This window comes from Glandiceps talaboti, chromosome 16 (genome assembly GCF_964340395.1).
Source record: "Glandiceps talaboti chromosome 16, keGlaTala1.1, whole genome shotgun sequence".
Taxonomy (NCBI): Eukaryota; Metazoa; Hemichordata; class Enteropneusta; family Spengelidae; genus Glandiceps; species Glandiceps talaboti.
In genome coordinates this window covers 2,212,763-2,239,920 of record NC_135564.1, presented here as the reverse complement: position 1 = coordinate 2,239,920, position 27,158 = coordinate 2,212,763, and the positions used below count along the sequence as shown (strand labels likewise).

Below are 27,158 nucleotides of genomic sequence, written 5' to 3'. Positions count from 1 at the left end.
TCCTACTGATAAAGCACTGATAACCTAAATAAAATCGACGGCATTGAAAATATGGGTGGAGGTACCTCATTTATTCCCTGACCAACCGACAGTGTCCATATTGTTAAGATAAAGGCAGTGATATGGAGATGATATGATACCTTTGCTTTGCATGTCCTCTATGAGATAGTATGCATCCGTATAAACAAATCTAATGATAGCCATCATATTTTTTAAATAATTGAGCCCATCATATTTTGCTAATAAGGAAGCTCTAGTACGTAAAAATACAAACCATATTTTTCATATTCATATTTTTCTAATAAGCCGCAATAATTATGAACGCAATCGCACTAGGCAGCAAACAGATATCAGGCGAATAAACAAATTAAGGACAAGAAGTAATCAGCTGTTGGGAGTCGGAGAGAAGTGTTGACAAGTAAAGTTGACTAGTCCATTCTTTGTACTATTGTAGCTAAAAACAAAGAAAGGAATGCTCAGTGTGTTAGTCATGGAAATCATGAATTTTTCAGTAGTGCCCCAAGAAAGTTTGATAGTTGTAGAACAGAGTGAGTGGCATTAGCAGTTCTTTGTAATTCAATTAAACTGTGGTTAATGTCACAAATTCTAAGCTTACTGACAAAATTGATTCACACCTTCTATAAAAGGAAGCCGTGAATGTGTCCATGACACCTCTACTGGTTTGTCCTTACAAAGACAGTAATTAGATGCTAGTAGTAGACTTTTTAATCCCATGTACATGAGGCCAGTGTAGTGGCAAAGTTTTTAGTACATCTCGTAAACTTTACAGCTTGCACAGATAATGGAAGTGCAATGTGATATTAGGGAGAAATTGCACCCCAGTGGCACTGATGAGTGTGAGAGGTGGCTTTAGTGAAATATTTGTGCATGGCCTAAAAAAAAAGAGTAGTTGAATTTCATCATCCACTGAGTAATGATCTAAAGATACCTGTGTTGTAGGCACTGAGATGAATTTATCTTGTAGATTGTTGTTTAGCAACAGGATGTTAGCAAGATGATGGCTTTTTATTAAATCTAGAAAAGGTGGTGTACTGCATCCTCTCCTCCGTACATACTACAGATGCAAAACTGAGAAAGATAATGACTTGTTTGGGAAACACACAAATAAGTATGATTACGGAAAGGATATTGAGATAGTATGTGGATGACTTGTTTGTTGATAAAACTAAAAGACACTTAGTATTAGACGGCCTCAATGAAATATCTGCATCATCAAAACCCCCCACCCCCACATGGGGAGGATGGGAAATGGAGATTATCTTTTTAATCTAGATGGATAGTTGAAAGGCATTGATGTCTCGTCTTGTAGATCAGTATATGTAAGTCGTGAGACCTGGCATGAATTTTGTGTGTCACCGTACTTAGTATGTCCCATAAAAACTGTCACACTCCCTGACATTTAATATATCCATATAGAACTTTTAATGTTCTTTTAGTCAGCCTTCTGACCTGGGTCAATTTGATTAATTTTCAGATTCTCCCCCTCTGCCCTTGCGACTGTCGTTGAACACTGTGCATTCATTATGTATGGTGTGTGTTGAATTCCATAACCCTGAGTTTGTTAAGGAATTCTCATATTTCTAAGCGACTGAGATAGTTTTATAGGATGTCTGATTTAAAGTAGCATTGGTGTAAAATGACAGACACTAGTGATGGATTCTTTCATGTCTCATGGCTGACAGATTTATATATCTGTTCTTTTGTAGGAATGGTGGATGAAAGTCGAAATTCATGGAGCTCAAGTAGTCAACCCAGCCCTAGCTTTGACTCAAGGGTAAGTGTATATAAGAAATGACTATTAGAAAAATAAGTTTCTCACCTTAATATCTTTTCTTCTGATGTATACTTTTACAAGTGTAATTCAGAATTATAAAATTTGCCACGTAATGAAAATATAAGAATGTTCCAAGATGTATGAAATTGAGGAACTTACAGACATACAGACAGACAGACAGACACACACACACACACACACACACACACACACACACACACACACACACACACACACACACACACACAGGCAAAAAGGAACTAAAAACAGAAAAAAGATGTAAGAACATTCAAACACATGCAGAAAGTTCTACAAATGTTAAAGGTGTGAGAAATTTCACTAGAAAATGACTGATGTTATCATTTCACGTTACGTTATGAAAGAATGAATTCATTGCTGTGATAAAAGGAATAATTTCTATTATAGAAACCACAGACAATCAATTTATAACAGTTGTATGGTGTTGTTTGTATGAAATGATTTTCAAATGTTACGATCCTCAGGCCAAAATATTTTGTAATTTGATACAAAGGATATCAAAAATGTACTTCAAAACAAAATTTAAAAACTATGAATTCATGACTCAGGTAAGTGAGAATTAAACATGGTGCCCAGTCGCCTTGTGGATTTCAAATATAGCAACCAATACACACAGACACAGACAACCAAACCCCCTCCCTCACATGTTTTCAGGTATGACCAGGGGAATGAAGGAGACGGAAAGTGTACCTAAACTTCCTGTCGGAAAGGAATACATGCCAAATTGACTCGTTTTGTGGATAGCTTTTTACAGTAAACTTTTACACACTTTAGTAATATTGGCAATAAAAATTTATGTTTGCAACATAAAGCATACATAGTAATGGTAAAAGTACCATTTACATGGTAAGATCTGGATAGTGTCTTGTTTTAGAGCAACTGGCTTGTTCTTTGATGATCTTTATAATACTATTTTATGCTCCTCTAAAATTGGCAAATAAACTGACCAGCCTGAACTGCATTGTGATAGACTCTTATCAGTACATAGCTCTCTCATTCTCTCTCTCTTCCGATTAACTTCACACAAAAACTCCTAGATGTGTTATGCATACTGAAGAATCAAAGTTTATTGTATATTTTATGTCTTTGGTAGATATGTCAGGTTTTGCATGAATCCCCACTACTGTGACAAAACATGATACTTGCTCACAGTAAGTATTTGACTGAAGAACACTGCTCATGATATATATATATTGTTTTGTGTTTCTGTTTTATGCTTCAAAATGTTCAATTTCATGATGATACTTTTTAAAATAAAATAAAGTACAAAACAATGCAATCTCAGTTGAAAGTTGCTGTCAGTTCTCAGAAAATAGTAACATTTCTTGAACAGTAAAAGTGGCATCATTCTTACTTACTATGAAGTGATAGCTTAGAACATTCAATCAATGAAAAATAAGTTTCACAGTTTTCTGAAAGAATGTGTCCAAGACTGTTTAAAGTTAAAGTATACTACAAAGATGGGTTAATTCACTCTCTATGAATGTCGAAAAGTTTGATTTTGAAGATATGCCCAACAAATCAAAATAATTCAATAATTGCAAAACGAGACACTTGTTATCAATACTAGAGCACTAGCATTGATGCTGTAGATTTTATGAAAGAGACAATACTATCTCTTGTGAGAACACCAATCTAGAAATAGCCATTACTATTGATATTACTACAAATGTAATGCCTTGTCTGCCTTCAGGCCACAAACCTGTAATATCTACTGCCTTTAATTCAACTTGCTTTGATTTCTGTCTCTTTTCATTCATTGCATGGACACACAAGCTGTTTTTCTGTGAAAATTGAAAACGTATAATGAATGAATTACACACAAATATTTGAAAGGGAGTCGAAGCAGAGTGGGAAGAAAGAGAGAGGGAGAAATAAAAGGCTTGGAGAAGTTCGTTCCAATTTACAAAAGTGTCAACAAAAGTGTAGACCAGCAATTCTTATGCTGACGAGACCGTCATTACGTCTAAATTGTTGTGACCTCTTAATCTGCATTGCCCTTTCAAATCCCCGAGCAGACTCGAATTATGCCTTTTTCTGCATATTTTCCACAAGCTTAGCTATGATAAGCTCTCTTCTCTTTCCCCAAGCAGAAATACAGTATTTGGTTATTATGAAAAGAGTTTGAAATACGTAGGTCATTTGGGACAACTTGCAGTTATTATCAGAGATTCCAAAAATGCTGGCAAATGAGGTGTTTACTGGGTTAGCCTGTTATAAATGACAAATCTGCCGTTGTTCACCCAAAATATTTAACCTTATAAGCAGATCAGAGAAGCTTTTGAAGTTGTTCTGTGGAAAAGTCTGGCAATCGCTGTCTTCTATGACATTGATGACGTAAAATATCGTCTTATACATACAGCTTGATGAAATTTTCATCCTTAAACGATTCGTCAAAGGGGCAAGTCTTAATGAAGAAGGCCTCATCTAGATTAACAAGTCTGCCCCACAGACCAGTATTCAGCAATTCTCAAATATTCCTTTTGTTATGAATTTTTGAAGAAATGTTGCAATTTAATGACTTAACGCTGAAATTGAAAGGAAGGGGATAAGACATGAATGAAGGATGTTTTGCAGGCATGGATATTACGTAAGTTGTGCCAAAATTTTAGTGGTATTTATATTGAGTGTTGTATATAAGAATGCAAGATAAATGAACAGGTCATGCCATCAATAGCATTAAGATGATACCTCAGTATGGCCAGTGTAATGTTTAAATCAAGAGAGAAAAAGACAGTTGTTTTTGCAGGCACTTACTTCTGAGTTGATAGTTCTGCTTGCAGACAGAGCAAGTCAGAACTCAATTCTGAATGTGTCCCTTTTCTTTTCTTGTTGACAGACATTGTCAGAATCTTGTCCTGTATACCATTCATAAGCAGGACTACTGACTTGAATACTTAGTTGTTGCAAGCACTTTAGACGTTTTGCAAATTGAAAATGTGGAGTATTTTTTCTCTGAGAAAAACTTTGGAACATGTGAAAAGTTTAGGGAATGTACATGTGCATGGACTGAAATTGTAGTTGAAGAAACTTTGTTAGCAGAGCATCTACATGGAGATATGAGTACCTAGTAGTACTGTATGACTTACACTGAACTCTATCAGCCTGCTATGGACATGGACCACCTAGTTTACTGCAAATTCTGATTTGAGTACAGTCCGCTACAACATTTGAAAGTTGTTTTGTTGAAAACTCGCAGAACCTAAGGAATATGTGATACCTACTCCACATAATTTCTTTAGTAATGGCCTTTCAGTATCTGCCCCTGTTTCCTGAAAATAAATCACAGAAAAATCACCGATTGTGTTCTTGTGGAGAAAATGACATTCCATATCAAAAGATCCGGTTTTATCCCATTAATAAACCCTGTCTGTCATCTATCAAAGCTAGCTTAGACCCCATTTTCCCTGCACCCCATAAAGTTTTAGTTCTGCTTAATGAATATTTTACTGCATGGAGATTGAACTTTCATCTTCAGTATTTTTTGTTGCAGCTCTGACCCGCTGTACTCCATGTAACTGGATACCCCTTCTAGACAGGGTGTTAGTGTCAGGAGTGTGTGTTTATAACTTCAGTACATCACATAGTCGAAATAATTTCTGGGACAGTAGCAAATTTTGTCATGAAACTATAGGCTTATACAGGGGTTATTGAAACAACCCGATAGCTATTAGCTGTCTTGATACCGAAATGCATGTAAACTTATCCGAAGCCAAGTTTCGATGTACTCATTCAGCAAAGAGAAAAACAGTCGCATAAATACATGTACATGTGAAGATTGATATGCATATGAACACATGTTTCGTTGTACTTCAAAAAAAGCAGGCATTTCTTGTTATATTACCACAACTGCCTTCACAATCGTATACAAGTGAAGCATTAATACTGAGTTTAGCTTCAGCCATATTCATTATGTGATTATTGTATATTTTGTGTGGGAGATAGAGAGAGTGTTTTCTTTCATCTTGTGAACTAAGAAACTGAGAATGGGTGTGGCTAGAAGTACTAGTAGTTGTCGATCTCTACACCATAGGCAATTCCTGTGCTGCCCTCCAGTCAGGAGTAAACTACAGAAACAGAGTCAGTTTGTCCTTTGTTGTCGTTTGAATTTTTACTTTCTTGTAGCTTAGTACTATAACATGTAGTACTCAGATTTGTATAGGTTACTTGGACGTTAGGGAGATTTATAGAAGTACTGCTGGGGGTGGGGGTGGGGGAGGGGGATGGGTGATAGGGACTAGGGGATGGTAAAGGAGAAATGGTTCATAAATTTGCATATATGTGAAAGGACATTAAGAGACCATGCACTGTAGATATCCATAATTGCTACAATATAGATATTGAGAAACGATCTCATGATAATGATACTTTCATTTGCCAATTTGGAAGGATAGAAAATTAAATAGCTTTAACAATGCCATTCTTGATGGAATTAATACTTTAGGAATTGCAAAATGTAAACTCTATTGATGTTCACATATATGATATATATTAAATATGTATTTTTGATGCCACAAATAATGTACAATTTGTTTGATGCTATTTATTTCTCCTTGCATATCAAGGCAGGGCACAAGAATACAAAGACATACCGGTATTTCAAAGCTGTTACATCGGCTGAGACTTATCATAGAAAGAGTTATAATATTCCTGTTAGATAAATACCCTAAACTACATTTTGTACATCTCAACTTACAACATTAAGAGGCAAATTTAGGATATGTCAAAACTTGAAAGATATTGAAGTTTAAACTCATAAATACAGTCTTGCAAATAGGGAGTGATAGGTACCATATTTAAAACAACCTAACTCAACATAATTTTTTGTTGTTGGTTTTTTGATGGAAATTCAGTGAAGGGAAACCTCAGAGAGACAGGATGTACTTTATGAGTCATGTGCTAATGAAGGCAGTGATAAACTATGTGTCTGAAAGTAATGATTTACACCCAGAGTCTTTAGATAACACTCAGACTGGCTGCTGGAGGGTCACCTATAAACGAATCAGATTTTATCGTGGTTGCTAAGTTGTTGATATTTTACAACTTTTTGGGGGAACAGAGTCCTAGTCATGGTATAAAAACCTGAAGTTGCTGGGAGTTCACCCACAAATCTTATTTATTACTACTGTTAAGTTGTGGATACATTCGTACTTTCATAATATATCTATAGTATGTATCGCGACTGCTAAATTATAATAACTAAGAACGTTCATCAGCTGTGTAGACCAAATGATTTACATTTGATTCTAAAGCACAATCAGTTCAAAGTTTTAGCTTTAGCTTTAGTTTTAGCTTTCGATCTGTCTTAGTTGACGAACCTCATCAGATTGACAAATTCCATAATTTGTAAATAATTGATAATATATGTATATTTGTGCAACTCTTTTGGAAACTGGCACCATGATATTTAGTTTTACTAGCCACAGTTTGATTACTTGGGTACTGTTCATATTACATTGTGTACATTTTTCACTTGGAAGCCAATATATCTATATCTAGAAACAAGTGGGGAAACCACAGGATGTCCAAAGACATCAGTCGGATGTCTGTACATTGGGTTTAAATCAACAGACATTGGATGATATTTGGGAGACTGAAGTTGAAGGGAAAAAATGTATTTGTATGTATTGAGCAAATACTTATAAAGTTGAAAGCTATTCTTGGCCAATATTTAGAATTTCATATAAAGTCACATGATCAACCAAATGTTTGTGATGTCATTTTGATCAATTTGAATTAAGATGGTTTCTAAAGTCACATGTCTGTCACATTTTGATCAATTTGATTGAACGTGGTGGTTTTTGTGAGATAGTAATTTCTTAGTATCTAGAAAAGGGTGGTGATGTTCTCCAAGACTTCTGATCACTGGTATTCACCCCAAAACTTTAAATGGTAATATTGACCAACTGTTGAAATTTATTGTGATTTACAAACATATCTGCTATGAGAATAGTTCCCTTTTCAGTCAAATTTGATTGTTCGACTGTCTTCTCAATAAATAGTAATGTTTACTTTAGGGATGACACCCCCTGTTCCCATCATGGCCTCCTGTTACACATTAGGATGTTCCAAAACTTAAACACGAGATGGGGAAGGAATGTGCAGTTGTAAAGTTGAAACTGAACGAAATAGTCAATGTACATGTGGACAGGAATAGATGAGACATGTGAAGTTTGCAAGGTAACTAAGATTAAAAATGAAAAAAAAAAGACTTTGATATATTTGATCGACTTTGACAGTATAAAACCGACATCTTGCATTTGAGTGATAATGCTCCAATACTCATGGATGAAGATACGCTAGACGACCAAAATAATTTCATTGAAAGATTATTGAGGAGAAGAGATTCCTGTACAATGACAAATTCAAGCTGTTTCTGTATAGACTGTCTCCCAGTGGATGTATTATATTATAACTTATTCCATTGTGTGGGAATGAAATACATGGATGGCAACTATTCCTGTCAGGTTGTCCATTAGCTGAAGTCCCATTGTCAGTATGTGAGGGCATGGATGAATTAGCCTCCTTGTACACAATCTAAAAGTATGAGTTTGACAGTCATGCCTTCCCTCATACACAGGTTACTATGTAACCAATGATGCATATTATGTTTTATTACTTGTATCTGTCTAAAAAAAGAAAAGGATGGGCAGAGTGCAGTGTACAGACAAAAGCGTGTACTCTTGTGTTTCCTCAAGCATCAAACTGTGTGGTCAGGTTATCAGAATACGCTGTAAATCCAGTGGTTTGAATTCGTTCTCTTTTGTACGGAATATTCTTCAGGTCTAAACCCCTTTTAAGAGCTTTCAAATTGAACAGATTTGACATGGAATAGTTCAGGGTTCAAAGGTCAAATAATGACCCTGCCTTGGAGATCGGAGGACATGTTTTTATACATGCATTTTGGTCTCTGTAGGGTGTAACTGTATATTTTGTTTTACCTTTTATGTTGGGTTATTTTGGTATTTTATCACATGAGGTGATGTAGTAGTACTTTCACTTTAAATTTTTTAGTTAAACTGAAAACAAGAAGACGAAAGAACAAAGGAAATATAAATGCCAATTGGTATGATGCATTGTGTCTGTTCCCCCCCTCCTCCTCACACACTAAATGTTGTAATATTTCAGTTGACTCACTGAAAGTTTCTTTATTTGTGACAACACTAGAGCTTGATTAAAGTCACTAATTGTTTGAAGAGGTTTAAATGAAATCAATACTGACTTAAGAAGTCCCCAGTGTCAAAACAAGTCATTCTAGTCACATGCTAGTTTAAGGACCTGTAGTCAATCAATGTGACCATGTAAATTTGTCAAAGTGGCCAGTCAGCTGAAACATCACTGAAATGTCCAGTTGTAAAAATTTGTACATTGAACAACGAGAGAGCTAGCAGGGCAAGTTGAATACATACATAAAGCAGTTAAAAAAAATACAGTGAAAGTGTCTTCAATTGAAGTATGGTTTTTATGAGATTGTTACATACGTTTAGTTAGTCATGTGATAAAATTTGAACTTTATCGTCGGTAAACTGATGTAAAAAGACAAAAATGTCAAACTTTGTAATATGTTGTGAAAATATACGTAAAAGTTAAGTACCGAAAAGGTTCTAACTAGACAAAATGGAAGATAAATCATGGATGTTTGTATTCGTTTCAGGGCTTTTTGTACGAAAGGTTTTCAATCACAAAGAAATGATAGACACTGCGCCTGCTTTGATGAAAATAAGACTGTATTTTTGTGTTGTATGAAAATATAGCTGGTTTTGTGGTAAAAAGGTTATTTAGAAACTGTCAAAAGATGAAACAACAACAACGATCTGTATCGTACATGTTTTATGTAAATCTATGATTATGCTAGTAATTTGAGGTGCCTGTGTATATTACTCGCTATGATCAGAAATATTGGTGGTAAGAGTAGGGAACTTGTAATCCAGACTGAGCATGCTCAGATGCAAAGGACTATGGGATTATATGTGCTTATCGTAATACCTAATCTGGCGCTACCAATGAAAAAAAACCTCCAACAATTCTCTGGGTAACTATGAATTGATCATTCGTGGTTTCAAACAGTGTAACTTATTGTTTACTATACCAATTCATTAGTATTTATTATCACATTTCCCATGATGCAACATTCAACATGGCGGGTTTGCAAGTTCCCTATTGGATGAAAGTGTGTAATAGGCATGTTGAGGACATTTGTTCTAGTATATCACCATATTGAGAATTGTGTATTATGATTTTATAGATGTTATTGCCATGACATTGACGGTTTTGAAGTTTAGAGGTATGATTGTTTGGGATCATGATGAACTAACTTGATAACCATGATTTTATTCATATACTGTTAAAAAAAAGGAAAGGAACAAAATTGTGTACCTGCTTTGGCATTTTTGGACATTTAACAGAAAAGAATTAAGAGCTGTGCATTAAAATTTAGCCATACAAACTGGTGAGAAGACTTACATCACAACATTACTGTGTACTTATTTTGTTCATACATCTTATAAAACAGTACATGGCTATTTGCCATCTTGAGTCAAACTCAAAGGCAGAATTTGTACCACCAGATTGCATCATAAAATATAAACAGTATAATTGGCTACCTTGAAATAAAAACAATCTTTGTATCAATGCACACATAATTCTTAAAATACAAAAGAGATATTTTTGGCCATCGTTAGATGAACACAGGAAATCTGTTGATCAGTATTGTGGATGTGTCTTCACTGTTGAATGTTGTTGTTCCGTACGATATGTGGTATGGCATCTTCTAATTGTCTTCTGTTTCTGTTTATTGCATTACAGGGTTACGAAGGGTCATCATATAATGATCACATGAATGACAGAGGGATGCTTAACAATAATATGTCCAACCCGTACGACATGAACTCAAATAACAGTAGTATGTCATCATTTATGGGTAAGTCTTATTTTGATATTTTTATAGCGATGTCAGCAGTGTTATCGCAGCACCGAGATTTTGATTAGAGGAAAACTTTTCATTGCGGTGTCTATGGTGTTTGCGGTGTCTATGGTGTTATCACAACACTGAGACTTTGATTAGAGGAAAGCTTTGGATCCAGAAGACCAGAAGATGATGCTAAGATGCGATGGCAAGATCATCTTGAGTCAGAGTGAAATTGTTGACAGTGTTTTGCGTTTGTCTGTTTTGGGATGAAAACTGTGATGAAGCAAGTCCCTTTGTGTGGCTATATGATTGCTATGGAGTGACTGTCTATATTGTCACATTATAAAGTGGTATATGTGTGTGTGTATAATAACTGTGAAATGATGACTAGATGCGAGTTGTGTGAACTGGGAATGGAAAAATGTAAGTGTGACATTTGTTGTGTGTGAAAAGTATGATGTTGTATGTATTTCATAACAACTGGTCAATTGTGTGCACGGTTTTAGTGAGGTGGTATTTGTTGTACATGTTTAATAAATTTGATAATATGATTAATAGTAATAAATGAGATTAGCCACCAATAGAAGTGGTTTAGATTTGCTAACAACAATTCTAATTGTTGGTCGGATAAAGTAGTTATTCAATAATGGTGTTAATTTGGTGAACGTTTAATCTCTCGATGTTGATGTCAAGAGTTGTTCTTTGGCAATCAGTTCATGAAGCTTACATTTAATAGTATGGATACTGTGATCTTTTGAGTACGTTAGCTGTCAAATCGAAAATGACAATTTACTGCTCTGCTAGTAGATTACTGCTAGCTCTGACCAAGGACAGACAGCGATTTAAAATAATGTTCTTTTAGCGCTGAGTTTGATCTCCTTGTTCCTGTCAGCATCATTTGAGGAAGTTAACATTCCAGGTGAAGTTGTCAGTTAACCCATTTACAGGTGTGCCATCAGGTTAATAGGTGTCAACAGTCTAAGAATAGTTTTAGCTATTAAAATTGACAAAATAAGGGATAAGATCAATGCCTACTTTTCAATCCTATCCTCAAGAGAGAACTGGGAACGTAAATTTGCCCAATTACTGCACAAACCTAGAACTGAAATCGTAATTTAGTTTTCAGGGGCAGCAAAGAAGCTTAGCAGGTCGTCCAAGTACCTGCCCTCAATTTGTTTGGGTACGCTTTTCAATTAAGAAAAATCAAGCAATTGGAGTGACAGTGGATAATAAGCATGTAGTCAAATCAGTTGTTAAAGATAAGACAGCTATAATATCGGCGTGTGGAATCAGCAAATTAGCAACAATTGCAGTCATCCAACATTGTCATTTAACCTGTATCTTTCTGTCAAGAGGTTTAGAGAAAATTGCAGTGTTTTTAAGCAGCAGTAGGAAATTGGCCAAATAAGAATGCCATTGAACAATATTCCCCACGGACGCATTGACTTATAAGGTTATTATGGGCACAAGACTGTCTAATTGAAAATGTCAATTCTTAGCAAGAGTTGTTACGTTAGACAATTGTGTTTTGATGATGTGCTGAGTCCATCAATGATTTGAATTTGGTGAGAGTCGTTGATAAAAAAAAAGTACAACTAATTGTCACCATAACAACTAGTTTCGAAGAGGTCTCATCTTTGAAAGCTTAATTTCTGGTTGTCTGTGGAGGAGGAAGGCAAGGTGAGTTGATAATGTACTTTATGTCTGCAGTGATCACGATGTTACAGTAAGTTACCGATGAAGAATCTGTACTCCTTGAGTTAGTGAGTAAAGATGTTTGCTATATATAGGTGGAGTAACTCTTGTGCTAAAAGTGTGTGGGAAAACTTTTTGACACATTCACTCGTCGTGACTCATTTTGGAAATTTGTATCTTGTTAACTCCTCACCTTCTGGGCAGGATCACAGTGTATTGACTTTGATTTTTATATCCTCATTTTTGTCATCTTTTCAAAGTTTCTTCTATTTCTGTTAGTTCAGATTTAAAAAGAAGTTACAAAATTATTTTGCCTTGGTTTCAATCTTTACCCAGTGTTTTGGTGAAATACACAGTTATTTGAGTTCAGTTTAGAGTGGTCAATGAAAAATGCAAGTGTTACGTGTTGTTCTTGGTATTCTTCCGCTGAAAATTTTTATGGGGATGCGTTTATGTGCAGGGGTTTTATATTACAAAAAATTTATGGGCCTCTTGTAGTAAAAGCATTTGATTTATTGCCAAGATTTATAGAATATAAAAACCATTAGTCGTAATGAAAGTGAATGCTTACCATGTATCAGAACTTTCCGCTAAAGTTGAACCACAGAAATTGTGATATTTTACAAAATTTTGACAGTTGAAGTCATAAATTTTCCTGTTGTCAGGATGCATCATGTCTCCCATCATTTCTATAATGTTCACGACACATAACTGTATTCCTTAAAATATTGGACAAATTTTTCTTTATAGGAAGTAATTTCCTGTTCATTATATAATGTACTATTTGTGCTCAAAAACTGTGGTTTTCAAATACATGTATTTAGCATTGATAACCTCTTAAAATGAAAACTAAATGCCAGTTAAAATTATGCCAAGTTTTACGTGTCGCAGCATACCAAGGGCAACAGTGTAGTACATGTTGTTGCTAGACTTGTAGGTGCAGTAGTGTCATGAGATGAAAACTGTGTTTTCCTTCCTTATTTTTATTCCATCTTAATCTGCTTTCTACCAGGGGAACATTTGTGTGTACACAAAAAAATGACACATCCTAAAAATGGGATTAACCATTTATCTTGTCCTGTCATTGAAATTTTGAAATGAAAATGATGTTTTCTTGCCATTTTTTGTTCCATACTTAACCGTTTACTGTACATGGATCATGGCAGTATGCAATATAGATGAAAACGGTATATTCTTCCCAAATTTTTATTTCATCTTCACCATTGCACATGTCATCATACTGTTTGAAATATTGATTCAACCATACTCCGATGATTCAACATGTGACTGCTTGTCATGCGATTTACTAGAATGACAGCGTTCCAGAACATGATTATTTAAATATCCTACTTTTTGAAAAAAAGTTGTGGAAGTGCCATCACTTGTTTAGCCCATTTTGGAAGAAAAAAACAAATTTTTAAACCGTGTCTTCAGTAGCAATAACATACTTGTGAGTTGCGGATCAGCTTCATCTCATTACTAATGTTTGTAGGTGTTTAAAAGAAAGCATACAGAAATATTGTAATTCTTATCTTTAGCGCCCTGGCTGAGGTTGAATGATGGATATGGCTTACATAGAATGGTATATCGCAATGTGACTGACTTTTGCAAAACTTGTACTCCGATTTGATATAATCTTTTAACGCACAACGAAATATGAATAATCCATTGCTATGCATCATATCCTTCAACAATTTAGGGACAATCGCACAATGTCACACAAGCTCCTTAAATGAACTTCATTCTGTTAGGCCCAAACCCCCTCCCCCAAAATGAGTTCACAAGTGCGACATTAAAACATTTATGTATGATGTCACACAGACGAAAATTGTAGCTTTGACATCACTATGAGCAATGCAATGTAAAAACATAGTAAACACATTGGAATATTAGCAGAAACCCAGCACTGTATATCACATTAGCAGTAAATGTTAATCAACTTATCAACATCTCAGTAGGAAATACATAAACTGTTATTGTTGAAGGTGTGGAAGTTTCCTAAATTTGGTTATAAGTATGAAAATGAAATTCAGCAATAGCATTGCTGCCAGACTCCCTCCACCTCCTAGGGAACAAAGCTTGTTTTTTGAGCCTGTATGACATCATGTGATCTAGCCCTTAGGATTTCCTTACGTAATTTTGTGCATTGCCAACATTTTTTTAATTTGAACAAATTGAGGGATGTTGTTTATTTTGTGCGAAACTTGTTCATTCCTGCGTCATATTCCTGTATGTTAATCAAAGGAGTATTGAATATTATAGTCATTGCTATTGGTTTTACTTAAAATGAAATAAAATGATCATTTGTATTCTGTTTACACCAGCATTTCTGTTCATAAAAATATCTTTCCCAGTGTGTGGATTTTCCAAGTCAAGAAAATAAATTGATAGCGCCCTGGAGACTATTTCAGTCGTGATCCTGTTTGGAGTAAAGCGTGATAAAACTGGTATTGAGATCCACATTTGTGTCATTGAAGTATTATTTGGTTTCTGTAATTCCAACACAGTTATTCCATGGAGGTTCACAAAATGCACACTTGGGGTATCTTGTAACGCAAGGATGAGAAAAATGTGAAGAATATGACTAATAAAAATAGATCAAAGGTCACAAGATAAACTTTCTTGAGGGACTCCTCTATCAGATTGAACAGTGTTTTTGAAATGTTTGCCAAGTAGGATTTTTAAGGATGAGTGCATAGTATGAATATTCAATGTAGGGCAAAGAATTCTGAGCAGAACAGCAAATTATCTAAAAACCCAGTCACTAAATTTTGATGATAGTTTATTCATGCATATTTACATCTTTTATTTTTGAGTAAGCTTGTTTAACTTGAATGTAACTGTTTAGTATCTTATACACAGAGGCAATTAAGACAAATTTTGACATTTTTCATTCAAACATGACATTTCTTGATGCAAAAATGAAGACAGGAATATGCTGGGATTTCTATCAAGTTTTCTGTCAGAGTTGCTATGTTCAACAAAAGATAAATACTACCAACCCATCCAATATCATGTTATGCACAGAAAGGCAGTTGGATATTTTGTTAATAATTAGTTTGATCACTATGAGCAAAGAAGACATGATACAAAGATGATAATCATCCACAAGATGGTTACTTACAAAAAAAGTCTTGTATCATTTTTTTCCACTTTTGCCAAAGATGTGCTATTTATGAGAAACTTATGTATCATTTTCGTGAAGAGAAAAACAGTTGGATATTTTAACAATGAAAGATTGCAATTAATAGATTCTATGAGCAAAAAAGTCATTATGTAAAGATAATATTGTTTGTGAAAAAAAGTTGTTTTCGGAATTAAGTCTCATTTTGTTACAAGGTGTTACACCTGGGGAATAACAAGTAATGTTATCACTTTCTAAGAATATGAATTAACTGTAATAACTACTGCTTAGTCAACTGAACTTTAAACAGAAAACAACACATTAAGTGTGCCTATGATTTCTTCTTGATGTCTTGATTGATAGTACCGGTAATTGGAAAGTTAGTTTTCAGATTTTAGCAGTAATAAGTTTGTAATTATTTTATTAGAGTTCTCCACAATTCTATCAATCTACAGTGCTTTATATGTGTTTGTTAGTTTTGTCCATAATTCTAGCAACTTCCAGTGTTTTGTATGTTTATTGGAGAGCTTATTCATGATTCTAACCACTTCCAATATTTGATGTGTTTCTGTAACAGTTGTCATGGTTATTCAGTGACATTCAATCCGACCTGTCTAGATTGTTCAAAAAGCTGAACTAGCATATATACATATGTAGTTGTTAAAACATTGTATAATTCTACCATAAACACCCCTTCATTGGCAATTTCTCGACATGTGACTGTTAACAGTTTACACGCATTGCTCATATTATGACTACACACGTGGAGAAGTGAGCTTTCAATGATGTTATGCCTGTCCCCACCCAGACAACAAGTGAGCTTATTAAGTGCCAATATTCTCACTATATATCAACAGAAGAACTGTGGCTAATCTAATCAAAGTCTTAATTGTATCAGGGGGTAATTTCTTGGAAAATGGATTGCCGCGAATAATTACATTTTCCCAATGGCTGTTTCTATTAAGTACTGTATGCAGTGAATCAGTATCATGGGACACAAAACAAATTAAGTTGGACCCCAATAGACAGCAAACATAATTCATCATATTAGTGTCCACTTTGTGTCCTATTTATTTCTAAATTATTCCCGCAGTTCTGCTGCTCATTATTGAGTCTATCACAGACTCATTAGGACTCCACAAGTCAGCCAACTATTCCACAATGACTGTTTGATGGACTGCATTCACTATACGCACATCAAAATATGAAATTATCGGCCACTTGGGTATTCAGCTGCGGGTCTCGAAGGAGCATTCCTCCAAGGAACAAAGCTATTTTACTGTCACTTTTTTGATATATACATCCATCGTAGCCAATTTCATCTAAGTGTTGATGTCTAACGGATGCAGTATGGTTACGAGTAATACCATGGGACGTTTAGCTACCCTGGCTATGTGCCTGTTACACTGCTTGTTGTATGTCCTGTCCACTACACATTATTGTACTATCACACATCATACTGGGTATGAGACTTTGCATAGATTTATGTACTATTTCAAACACAGCTCTTTTTCAGCAAATTAAGACGAATAATTCAAGTAATAAGGAAACTTTCCATTGTGGTTTTGTCTGTCTGTCTGTCTGTCTGTCTGTCTGTCTGTCTGTCTGTCTGTCTGTCTGTCTGTCTGTCTGTCTGTCTGTTTATATATCATGTTATTGTTGTTGTTGTCAAACACAAATGAACATAAATTGATTTTATTAAAGAATATTTTGTGATCTTGGAATTATTAAATTACAGTCTATGCTATATTTTGGAGCAGTAATTTACTTTTGATTATAAGTTGAGAGTCTAAAGTTATGTTAGTTTGATGTGAGACAAAAATGTTTTTATTTAAAGATGTTGTTTGATGGTAATGAATTTGAAGCATTATTGTCCATAGTGAAATATTGCTTTACACTGGACTCTGAAAGTTTGCATTATTAAGTACTTCTAGTTCAGTTGTTCAGTTTATTTTATTCTACGTGGTGATCATGATAAAAGCTACTTTCTGTGTTCAGGGAATTCTTCCTAAATTTGATTTCTTGGATGACTAACTTTGCAATGGGATTTGTGTACAGTATGCTGTCAGTTACGATACCAAAATCCACATGGATTTCTTTTCCGTCACCATGTGGGGTTTACTTGGAAAACTGCACACAAAAATTTTCAAGATCCTTGCAAAGACAGTCCGCGACAAATTCAGATGGGTGTCCTATGATGTATTTGTTGGAAGGAATATAAAAATATTGATAAAGAAATGCAAGGATGGCTAAATAATTTATGATGATATAAATCGAAGGAGATTCTCACCCAAGAGAAGTAATAGGTACAAAACTGAGGGCATTATGTTCTAATCATTCTCAATATCCATTATCAAGGGACTGCTTGCTGATTGGACAGTAGCTGTAATTGTGATTAGTATGTGTGTAATTTGAGCAGGCAGATTATAAACTTGAATGTAATTGTTTTATGTGCTTCAACAGTTCTTCTGTAAACTAGCCTGTACACCGATCAAAAGATACAACGACAGGAACATATGCAAAATATTACCACTTAACTACATTAAAATTATGTTGCCCTTTTCCTACTTAGATAGTGTAACATATCATCTCGTCCTGAATTCAAGTCACAAGGCATTTTGCTATAATGCAAACACTGCAGTATCACATCATTGAGTTTTTTTTAACATGAACGCCATCTCTCTATATCTTCAAAATAAATTTTTGTGTATATAAATGTTGGTATAAGTGATTTGATGACCAGTATGTAACTTGATTATTAACTTGAATCAAGGATTGCTTGAAAAATGAGCAGGTAAAGTATGATGACTTTACAGGGGAAAAACAGCACCAGATTTAGAGTTACATTGCCATTCATTATATCCCCTTGTCTGGTGTGGATAGTTGAGAGCAGGCAATGTGAACAGTAGAAATATCGTAGGTCTTGTTATTATTGCACAATGTGTGGGCTTGTACTTTTGAATAGTTGGGTCATAATTGGATGAACTAAGAAATGGTGCTTATCTAAATGAACCTGTTACAGAGAATTTTCTAACCATGTAGGTGTTAAAATTTCAACAAGTAACTCACATAAAATTAGGCGCATTGTCTGTTTATGCCCCTCTGAGCTAAGTACACATTTATTTAATTGCCACTTGTTTTACGCATTATGATATAGTTGTTGAGACAGCCCGTTATACAATAATTTTGTTTTAAAGAGCAAAATACAAATAGAGAAGGGAGTCCATGAAATGTGAAGATTTCTTAAGTCAAGTTTGAGAAATGGTTTAATTGACAGCTGTCTGTCATGTCATATTGTCTTGCCATTTTCATCAAATTTTGTTGTCTGACACCTTTGTACAAGTTACAATTGTAATGTTAAAAATAATATTTGCTTGTATAACATTAGCGTAATATTCAATATACTAAATGAAAAACACCTCTTTAAGTTTGTGGTGGAGGTGGTGGTGGTGAGATCTTGGAAAACTAGATTTCTGACATCATTTTGTAGCCGAGAAGAAGTTTGTGTTCATGATGGATAACATTTTTTGACTTAACAGACTTTCATCTCAGTCTTCAATTTGGTAGCCGAAAATAGAAATAACGAGAAATGTGAACATTAGAAAGTTGCAGATAAAAGATGAAGTATTGAAAGATGACATTATTATTATTGATTTGAGGGCATTGTTAGTTTATGGCAATGTCATACAACAAAATAGCAGGTGTGCTTCTATTTCCTTATAATACACTCCCAGGTTGCATTCCCCTTGAATTATTATCATTAAAGATGGCATTTTAATAGGACACAGGAGATTGTGCCATGAGTATATGCGTTAACAAATTATATGCAATATTTGACCAATTCCTGATGGAGTGTCTCTCCCTATGCCATCCAAATTCAATGTGAGAGAGGGTTAAGTTTCATTTCCCAGGTGTTGTGTGTCATTTGTCTCTTCCAATATAGTTATCTTGTTAAACCAGCTCCCAAGCCACATCTTGGGTAAATTGTTTTTCACTGCCCTTTCCTTCTTTACTCTACCTTCTGGGCAGGATAAGAAAACATGGTGTTAACCTTAAATCATAAAACATTTGCCTTGCTGAGGTATCTGAGCACAAATTTTATGTTGGCGTACAACTTTTAAATGCAATTGTGTAATGTGTTTGATTGATATTTCATAGTTTATCAATCTATGTCAAAATGAAGATTCAAGTGCAATCAACTCGGGAGATTCTGTCTTTAATACTTAGTCAAATATTTGGTGTCGATCACAGTTTGTGTTGCTTTGTTGTTTATAAGTATTTTTCTTTTATGGTGATAACCCTAGGAAAATAGTCAAAATAGCAAATAGTTATAGTTGATTTGCATCCCATTCTGATCTGTTATCCATAATTATTGAACTATACTGTTGTGACTTCACATGTGTAGAGTTGACATATCTTGCCTCGCATTGCCAGGATTTTCCTATATATAGCGAAATGTATCATTTTTTTCCATCATTTTTTCTTTGATGGCCAAACATAACATCAAGTTCCACTTACAATTTCGATTCCAATTTCCATCCCAGGAATACCCAAATTAGTTTACAACTTACTCTAAAGGGATCACTTGATTCCTGGAAACACACATACCCCCAGCAGGAGACAGAAGTGATACTGATGCACTATTGAACAACTGTGAAAATATTATTAAAGGATATGCAAGTCTTGTATTATAATGGTTTGTCACTTACAGCTAGAAACTCAAGTGTAGTAAATCACGGCAACACTAGAAGGGTCGTCAGAATATCACATCAGGTGTGTGTGAAAGTCAAAATGACAGATTAGTTTGTCACTGACTGTGGACAACAGACTACTTTGTATTAACAGGACATATAATTCTTGACAGAGTTTTGCTTTTTATCTGAAAGATTTATGACTTTAATCAAAAAGTTATGTTTCTCATTAAATGTTGAAACATTTTTTGACAAAAAAAAATTGTTGCATTTGTACTGCCAAAACATTTCATTTATATTTTATTATGGCAGTCTAGGAATATTTTGTTCTGTGTATGAAGGCTTTGTCTTTTCGTTCAGAGTGTGAGTATTAATAAATGCACAATGTTATTGAATCTACTGGGAGCTGGATTGTACATAATGTTGTTCAACCTTCATATTATGAAGTAATATTTAAAGGGTGACATTAGAAGTACATACGACCAGTGTTTGTATGTCAACTTTGACTTCTAAGGACCTCTTGCAACCAGATATGTAGTTGTTTTATGAAAAGTCCAAATTTCAGATTAATCGTATTTGACAGAATTTGAAAATTTTGATTTATTCAGTAGCTACTATTGTAGACAATGTATCATTTCTGTGGTCAAATTTAATATGATGAAAGAGCAGAGCTTTTATTTGTCAAATGGTTTGTTGCACACGACATTAGAGGAACTAAATAAAAGAAGTGAACGTGGCTGTTATATCGGTGGGCATTGTTGCTGGGCTGAACTTCTGTTTGATATTCAAATCAGTGGTCGTGACCCATGGGAAAATGTGTATGGACTATGAATGAGAAAATCCAAAGCAAAACTGAAATTAATTAAAGCAGTAAAGAAAGAAAAGACCTCACTCTCTCTAGATTTTTTATGAGTCTTTAATACGCAAGAGAAAAGGATCTTGAGAGAAAATGCCATGTTAAAGGAAATTAAGGTAGATTTTGAATCCTTTGATTGTGTCAGTTTGAAGGATGACGGCATCTGAATCGCTGTGGTGAACAGGAAGAAGGCAAGTTGTGGTGAATGAAGCTGCATAAGTAGGCATACACGGTTGGAGTATGTCACAAAATTATTGCTGCAAATTGTGAAGCGGTACAATAAAAGAAAGTGGGTGAAATATAGAATTGAAATCGGGAGATGTGTAGATGTGAACAGGAGTACATTAAGTACATTGAAAGGGAGACGAGAAAACCGAAACAATGGTTACGCTCATGTTGATTGCTGGTTACTAAGCATAAACCATATGGTCAGGTATATAATACTTGCAAATGAAAGTATGGACGCTTGTGAATAATACAGAAAACCATTTAGAAAGATAGATATCAACCTTCGCTCTTTGTGTAAAGCAATAGTACATTACAGACACAACTCCATGTATTGTGTCACTTACTGTTCGGCTCTGTGTTAAGAGCTTGCTGAACACTTAATGCACTGAGTTCTGTAACATCCTAGTCTCCAATCAAGTGGTACAGTTTAAATTGAAAGCAAAGATAAGCTTGTGTTATTTTCACCCAAATATGGAGGTCTGGTAGTTTTGGATAGGTGATAGGATTTATGCAGAAGATTAAGCTCTGTCTCTTCTGGTATCATTAGATCTTAATCCCCTTTGATTTAACTGAGAACGTTAATCTGAGTTAAATGGCTCCAGCTTTCTTCACAATCCACTCAACAATTTGGCTTGGGGATAGTTTCCTGTGTATGCCTTTCAGAATGCTACAGCGCCATTAGCACTGGCTTGTTTCAGCCAATTTTCCTAGCCTACAGGGAAATATGACGATAGTACATTACAGAAGATCATGGAAGAACCGATAATAATAGACCTTCAAATATTTTTCCAATTTCCGTTGACTGTCTGCAAGTTGCGGTCGGCTCCTTCTGATAAAGAGGATTCTCCGAGCTGAGAATTGAAAAAGTCTACAGTACACAGTTGTCAAGTGTGTTGCCTTTGATCATTTGTTTTTGAGTATTTATGAAATCCATGGCACCTTGTGTATATGTGTACATGGCCTTTGATATTCAGCTTTAAGTGCTGTTCCAATTACAAGTAAATATGGTTTACTTTAAAATATTAAAACTTGTGCATCTCTTACATTTGAGGGAATACAATTATAAAGCATGTATAATGATGAAATTTCAACAAAAATGAAAGCATTAATCTAATTGTAGTGTTGAAGAAACAGAAGTGCATTTCTTGCATTGTTGTCACTTGATTTTGAAATAGTAGTACATGTACTAGATGTAGACAAGACTGATAGTTTGCAGTCAAAAGCTGTCAGTTTATTACACTACGTTGTGTATATTAGTTAAATTTGTAATTTTAAATCTTAGAAGTATATTTTGTTTTGTATCCATGCGTTATAAAAGTGAATTTTTGTTGGTGTATTTTCAACTGCATAGTATCATAGTATCATAGTCCCATCCATGTTGGCAGCCATGCTGATATCAGTACTTGATTATGTTCTTGTGGTCATATTGATTTTGTGTTTTCAATAATGTCGCTAGTTAAACGGGAGTTGTCACCAGTCACATTCAGAATAAATTGTCAGTATTTGTGAAGATCGGTGAAATGGTGTCAGGTACAGTCAGATGACTAGTTTTAGTTTTAGTCTGTCATGTTTAGATGCGGAATTTAATTTAGAAATCATTTTGTGTATTATGCATGGTATTATCAACATCTTTTTTTACAGATTTGGAGATGAAATTGAGATGAAACGATGACCTACCTGTTCAGTAACATCAATACTTATGTTGTTTCATGAAAATTTACAGATTTTATCGTGTTTCTTCTGTCTTTAAATTGATGTTTGTGAACAGTATTGAGCTACCAGTTCATCGCCATCAATATCAAAGTTCCTTGGTGAAATTTTGCATATTTTTATCGTTTTCCAGAAATTTCTGAATTTATTTTTGAAATTTTTTGTAAATTATAATTTTTTGTAAATGATTTACCTGTTCACCACACCAGCATCAAAACTTTGTTGATTATAATTGCTTTAAAATTAAACATATTTTTGAGTATTTTGTCTTGTTTCATGAATTTCTGAATTCATGTAATAAGGTACACTTGAGTTTGACTCTAGCTAATTCGGTATTTTACATTTGTTGTATGGGCAACTTCATTTTGATGTAAAGATAAGGAAAACAAGTGGAATATAAACAAAAACAGAAGACGAGATATTGGAAGGTTTGTGGAATCCAATGACAGATTGAAGTGGGGTTTTATAGCAGACACAGTGTTGGTGAACTCCCTAATGGTACTTGTGGTGTGTTAAAGGTGACAGTATAGCGGCATATAGAATTTACTACATGGCTGTACTCATAGTATGTTAAACATATAGATGACTGACATAGCTTAGAATTTACTACATGGCTGTACTCATAGTATGTTAAACATATAGATAACTGACATAGCTTAGAATTTACTACATGGCTGTACTCATAGTATGTTAAACATAGTCATCTGAAAGCTTTGAATTTACTACATGGCTATATGGCATTATGTTAAACATACAGATAACCAACATAACTTATAATTTACTACATGACTGCAGATGCAGCTGCTTGTTCATGTCAGCTTTGCGTCTATTTTTAGTGAATATTTCCTGACCTGGTTTTAACATTAAAACTGACAAGTAACGTTTACTTGGTGAAATCTTTTTTGTGTTTGCAATGTCACATGTTGAGTGCAATGGGTGCGTCAATGGGTATAAATTCTTGCAGGTATTTTGAGTTGTTGAAGGTGTAATCCAACTCATTATCATGTGTACATAAATATACAACATTACCATGCCAGGAAATGATAAAAATGAGAAAATAGAACTGATATTTATACTTCGAATCACATCTGCTGGCACCTGTGTGATTACGTTACGTACTAAAATTTAGCATCATGAAATAGCAATTTCACAGGAAGTGTGTCTTCTACATCAGAATGTGAGAACAAAACAGCAACAAATTTTAATTCAATATTGCATTATTTATTGATAAGATGATTATAATATCTTACAACATTGTATGATATTTAATAACTGTGCAAATTTATTTCAACATATGAATATAATTTAAATGTAGAATAGAAATGTGAATAAAATAAATTTTGTTGATAATGATGTGGTGACATCTTTTTATTTCGTGACAGAAACAAAATTAACTTCACTATTGAGATTTAAATCTACCGCTGTAGCCACTTTTCTTATCCCCCTCCCTTAAGTATAATGCAGTAGAAAAGTGATATATTTACTTCAATGGATAGTTGATAGATTGATGTGATAATTCAACTCTGTTATATTTTACCCAGTGGTGTACCTTCATGTGTGCATGTGTATTCAATACATGTCAAATCGGTATCTTGACAAGCCTTAAATGAAGTTTGAATTCAGTGATAAATATTACATTGAATCCAAATGACCTTGTCAGAAAGTATATTCATTTTCAAAAGTATAGAAATACTACTGGAAAAAAGGAGAAAGAAAAACGACCCCTCAAAAGTAAGCTTTTTGACTGTTAAATAAAGAAGACTACAAAATAGGAACATGGGACAGTCTCAGGATCTGTATGGCATATATACAATCTTTCTTGTTTGCTGTTGGCAAATTATGATGATGGAGGGCAAAGGTCACAGAAACCAGCTATCATAACAGTCGGCCATTTTCCTGTAGCCACCATTCCTGGGTACACTGGTGTTAACATTTTAATATAAAATAATAAAATATCTTAAAAATTAAAGAAGAAAAAGGAGCGGATATTTTTCCGGGGATTTTGAAATAATCGTGATAGATTTGTCTCTTGATCGAAGAGAGACGAATGTGGAAATTGTAATTAAAGAAACATTTGTGTGTTACCATATGTTGGTGAGGTAAAATTCTATGCATGGATCAACATTAGTTCAGAGTCACTCTCCATACAGAGCAAAAACCATCCGGTTGACAAAAGAAGAAAAATATTGTAGAAAATAATGAATTGACAGAACATTTGTCAAGTTTATAAACAGTAGACATGTTGTATTTGTGCCTATACATACTAATTAAGCTTTGTTAGAATGAAATAATATACAATATCTAAACTTAAGTAAATATGAACAGTTTTATCTGATAGATTTTGTGAATATTTTTTTGGCCAGGTTTTGCATCATACATATAAAATAGTTTGTCTTTTGTTGCTCAAGTATGATGCCACATAAATTAGGATCAAAATTATCTGAAAGTGTTTTTTTCAAAAAGGGGATAAAGAAAAAAATTAGGCAACATAAAAATGAAAAATATGAGTGTTGTTATGTTGTCATGTACAGTAATTGTGATCAAAACTACTCCAAAAAAAATATGAAAGAAAATATGACAATATCTGAATTTGATTTAATGTAATATGTTGTATGAAATATGGATAAAGTTGATAAAATGATGATTGTTTAAGACTGCCACAAAAAAAAATATCAAAGATTCAACTCCTCCACTACATACAGAATATGAATATCTCCCAAGTGGTCATCGTCTTAGACTACCACATGCATGTAGAAGCAGGTTTAAGTTTAGTTTCGTGCCAAGTTCAATTCAAATCATTAATCAATGTATTTAACTGTATTTATCTGTATGTTGTAACATGTATTCCTGGCAATGCAAAGGAAATTTCATGACGAATGACGAATAAAGTAATTATTGTTAAATATTATTATTATATTATATTATTGTTCTCTTGGATTTAGGGTAGGGAGGAAAAAAGTTAAGATCTGAATTTAATGTGCTGTAATGTGTTGTATGAAATATGGATAAAGTTGATAAAATGATGATTGTTCTCAAGGCTTGGATTTAGGGTAGAGAGGAAAAAAGTCTAGATCTGAATTGGTCGTGGTTGTCTCCATTCCCAACAGTTTTTGTCAAACAACGTAATGACAATGAAAATCAAAATCATAATATTGACAGCATGTTTTGAAAAAACAGTCATGACTTGAATTAAAGATTTGGTTTAGCTGAAGTATTAGAATGAAATCAACACAATTTAGGACTGAAGATGGAATTTCTTGGACAAAAGGAAGATAGTTCAAAAAGACAGTGTTAGTTACTCAAGAAATATTTTGCATTTTTCTGGTGACATCTCTCCGAGTACAACGTGCAAATTTTTCATTAACAGAATATCGTCAAGAAGAATGGCTACTTTTGGCACTCTTTCTAAACAAGGGTATTGTTTTTAAATTGTTTTTGTTTGGGATGAAAAAGTGTTGTGCTAAGTTCTTAGTTCCGATAGTGGTTCCACTAAATAGTTTTAGACAAGGTAATCCTTAATAAGGAAGCATATCCCATCCCTTTGTTGTTATGTATGTAAGGTCTGGTATGCTACCAATCTAGATGTACCTAACTCCAGGACCAGTCAGCTGAATCATGACATTGCAGAAATGGAGATTATGGAAAATTAAATCATGCTCTGTAAAAATGTAATACTTCCAGTAAGCAATATCTGTCTGCAGTGTGATTTCTAATTTTTTATTTCGATATGTAAAGACATACTTGCATGTTTGTTTTGAAATTTATGGGTTAACATTCATTCCAAAATGGCTGACTGTCAGTGAATGGCAACAAATGAGAAATATTGAAGACGTTTCCAGGGAGCCATAGTGATCTAAAATTGGAAAACTTTCTTGTTTTCTGTGGCATGTCTGCATTTGTACTTTATTGCAGGCAGAAATGCATGATCAAAATGTATCATAACTAATGATACAACATTCATGAAAAGTGAAAAAAAAAAAGAAAAAAGAAAAAAAAAAGATAATTAATGAAAGCTTTGAACTATGATGTTATGTAGGGTTATTAGCAACACTCTATGAAAAACAGATGACAGGGTGTCTTCAGAGTGATATCCAATGTTTACTTAGGAACAC

The 27,158-nt window shown here is 34.2% G+C and overlaps 1 protein-coding gene across 13 annotated transcripts in view; it reads left to right on the top strand.

Annotated features, from left to right (window-relative positions):
• The window catches only part of LOC144447311 (transcription factor 12-like), a 154,180-nt gene that overhangs the window by 51,279 nt on the left and 75,743 nt on the right, over positions 1–27,158 (top strand). For all 13 annotated transcript variants that reach the window (XR_013482013.1, XM_078137258.1, XM_078137257.1 and 10 more), the window contains 2 exons: positions 1,728–1,795; positions 10,640–10,754. Coding sequence is in view for 12 of the 13 variants with exons in the window: in XM_078137258.1 (XP_077993384.1) it covers positions 1,728–1,795; positions 10,640–10,754 (183 nt within the window). In the remaining variant the exon portion in view is untranslated. The remainder of the gene's footprint in view (positions 1–1,727; positions 1,796–10,639; positions 10,755–27,158) is intronic.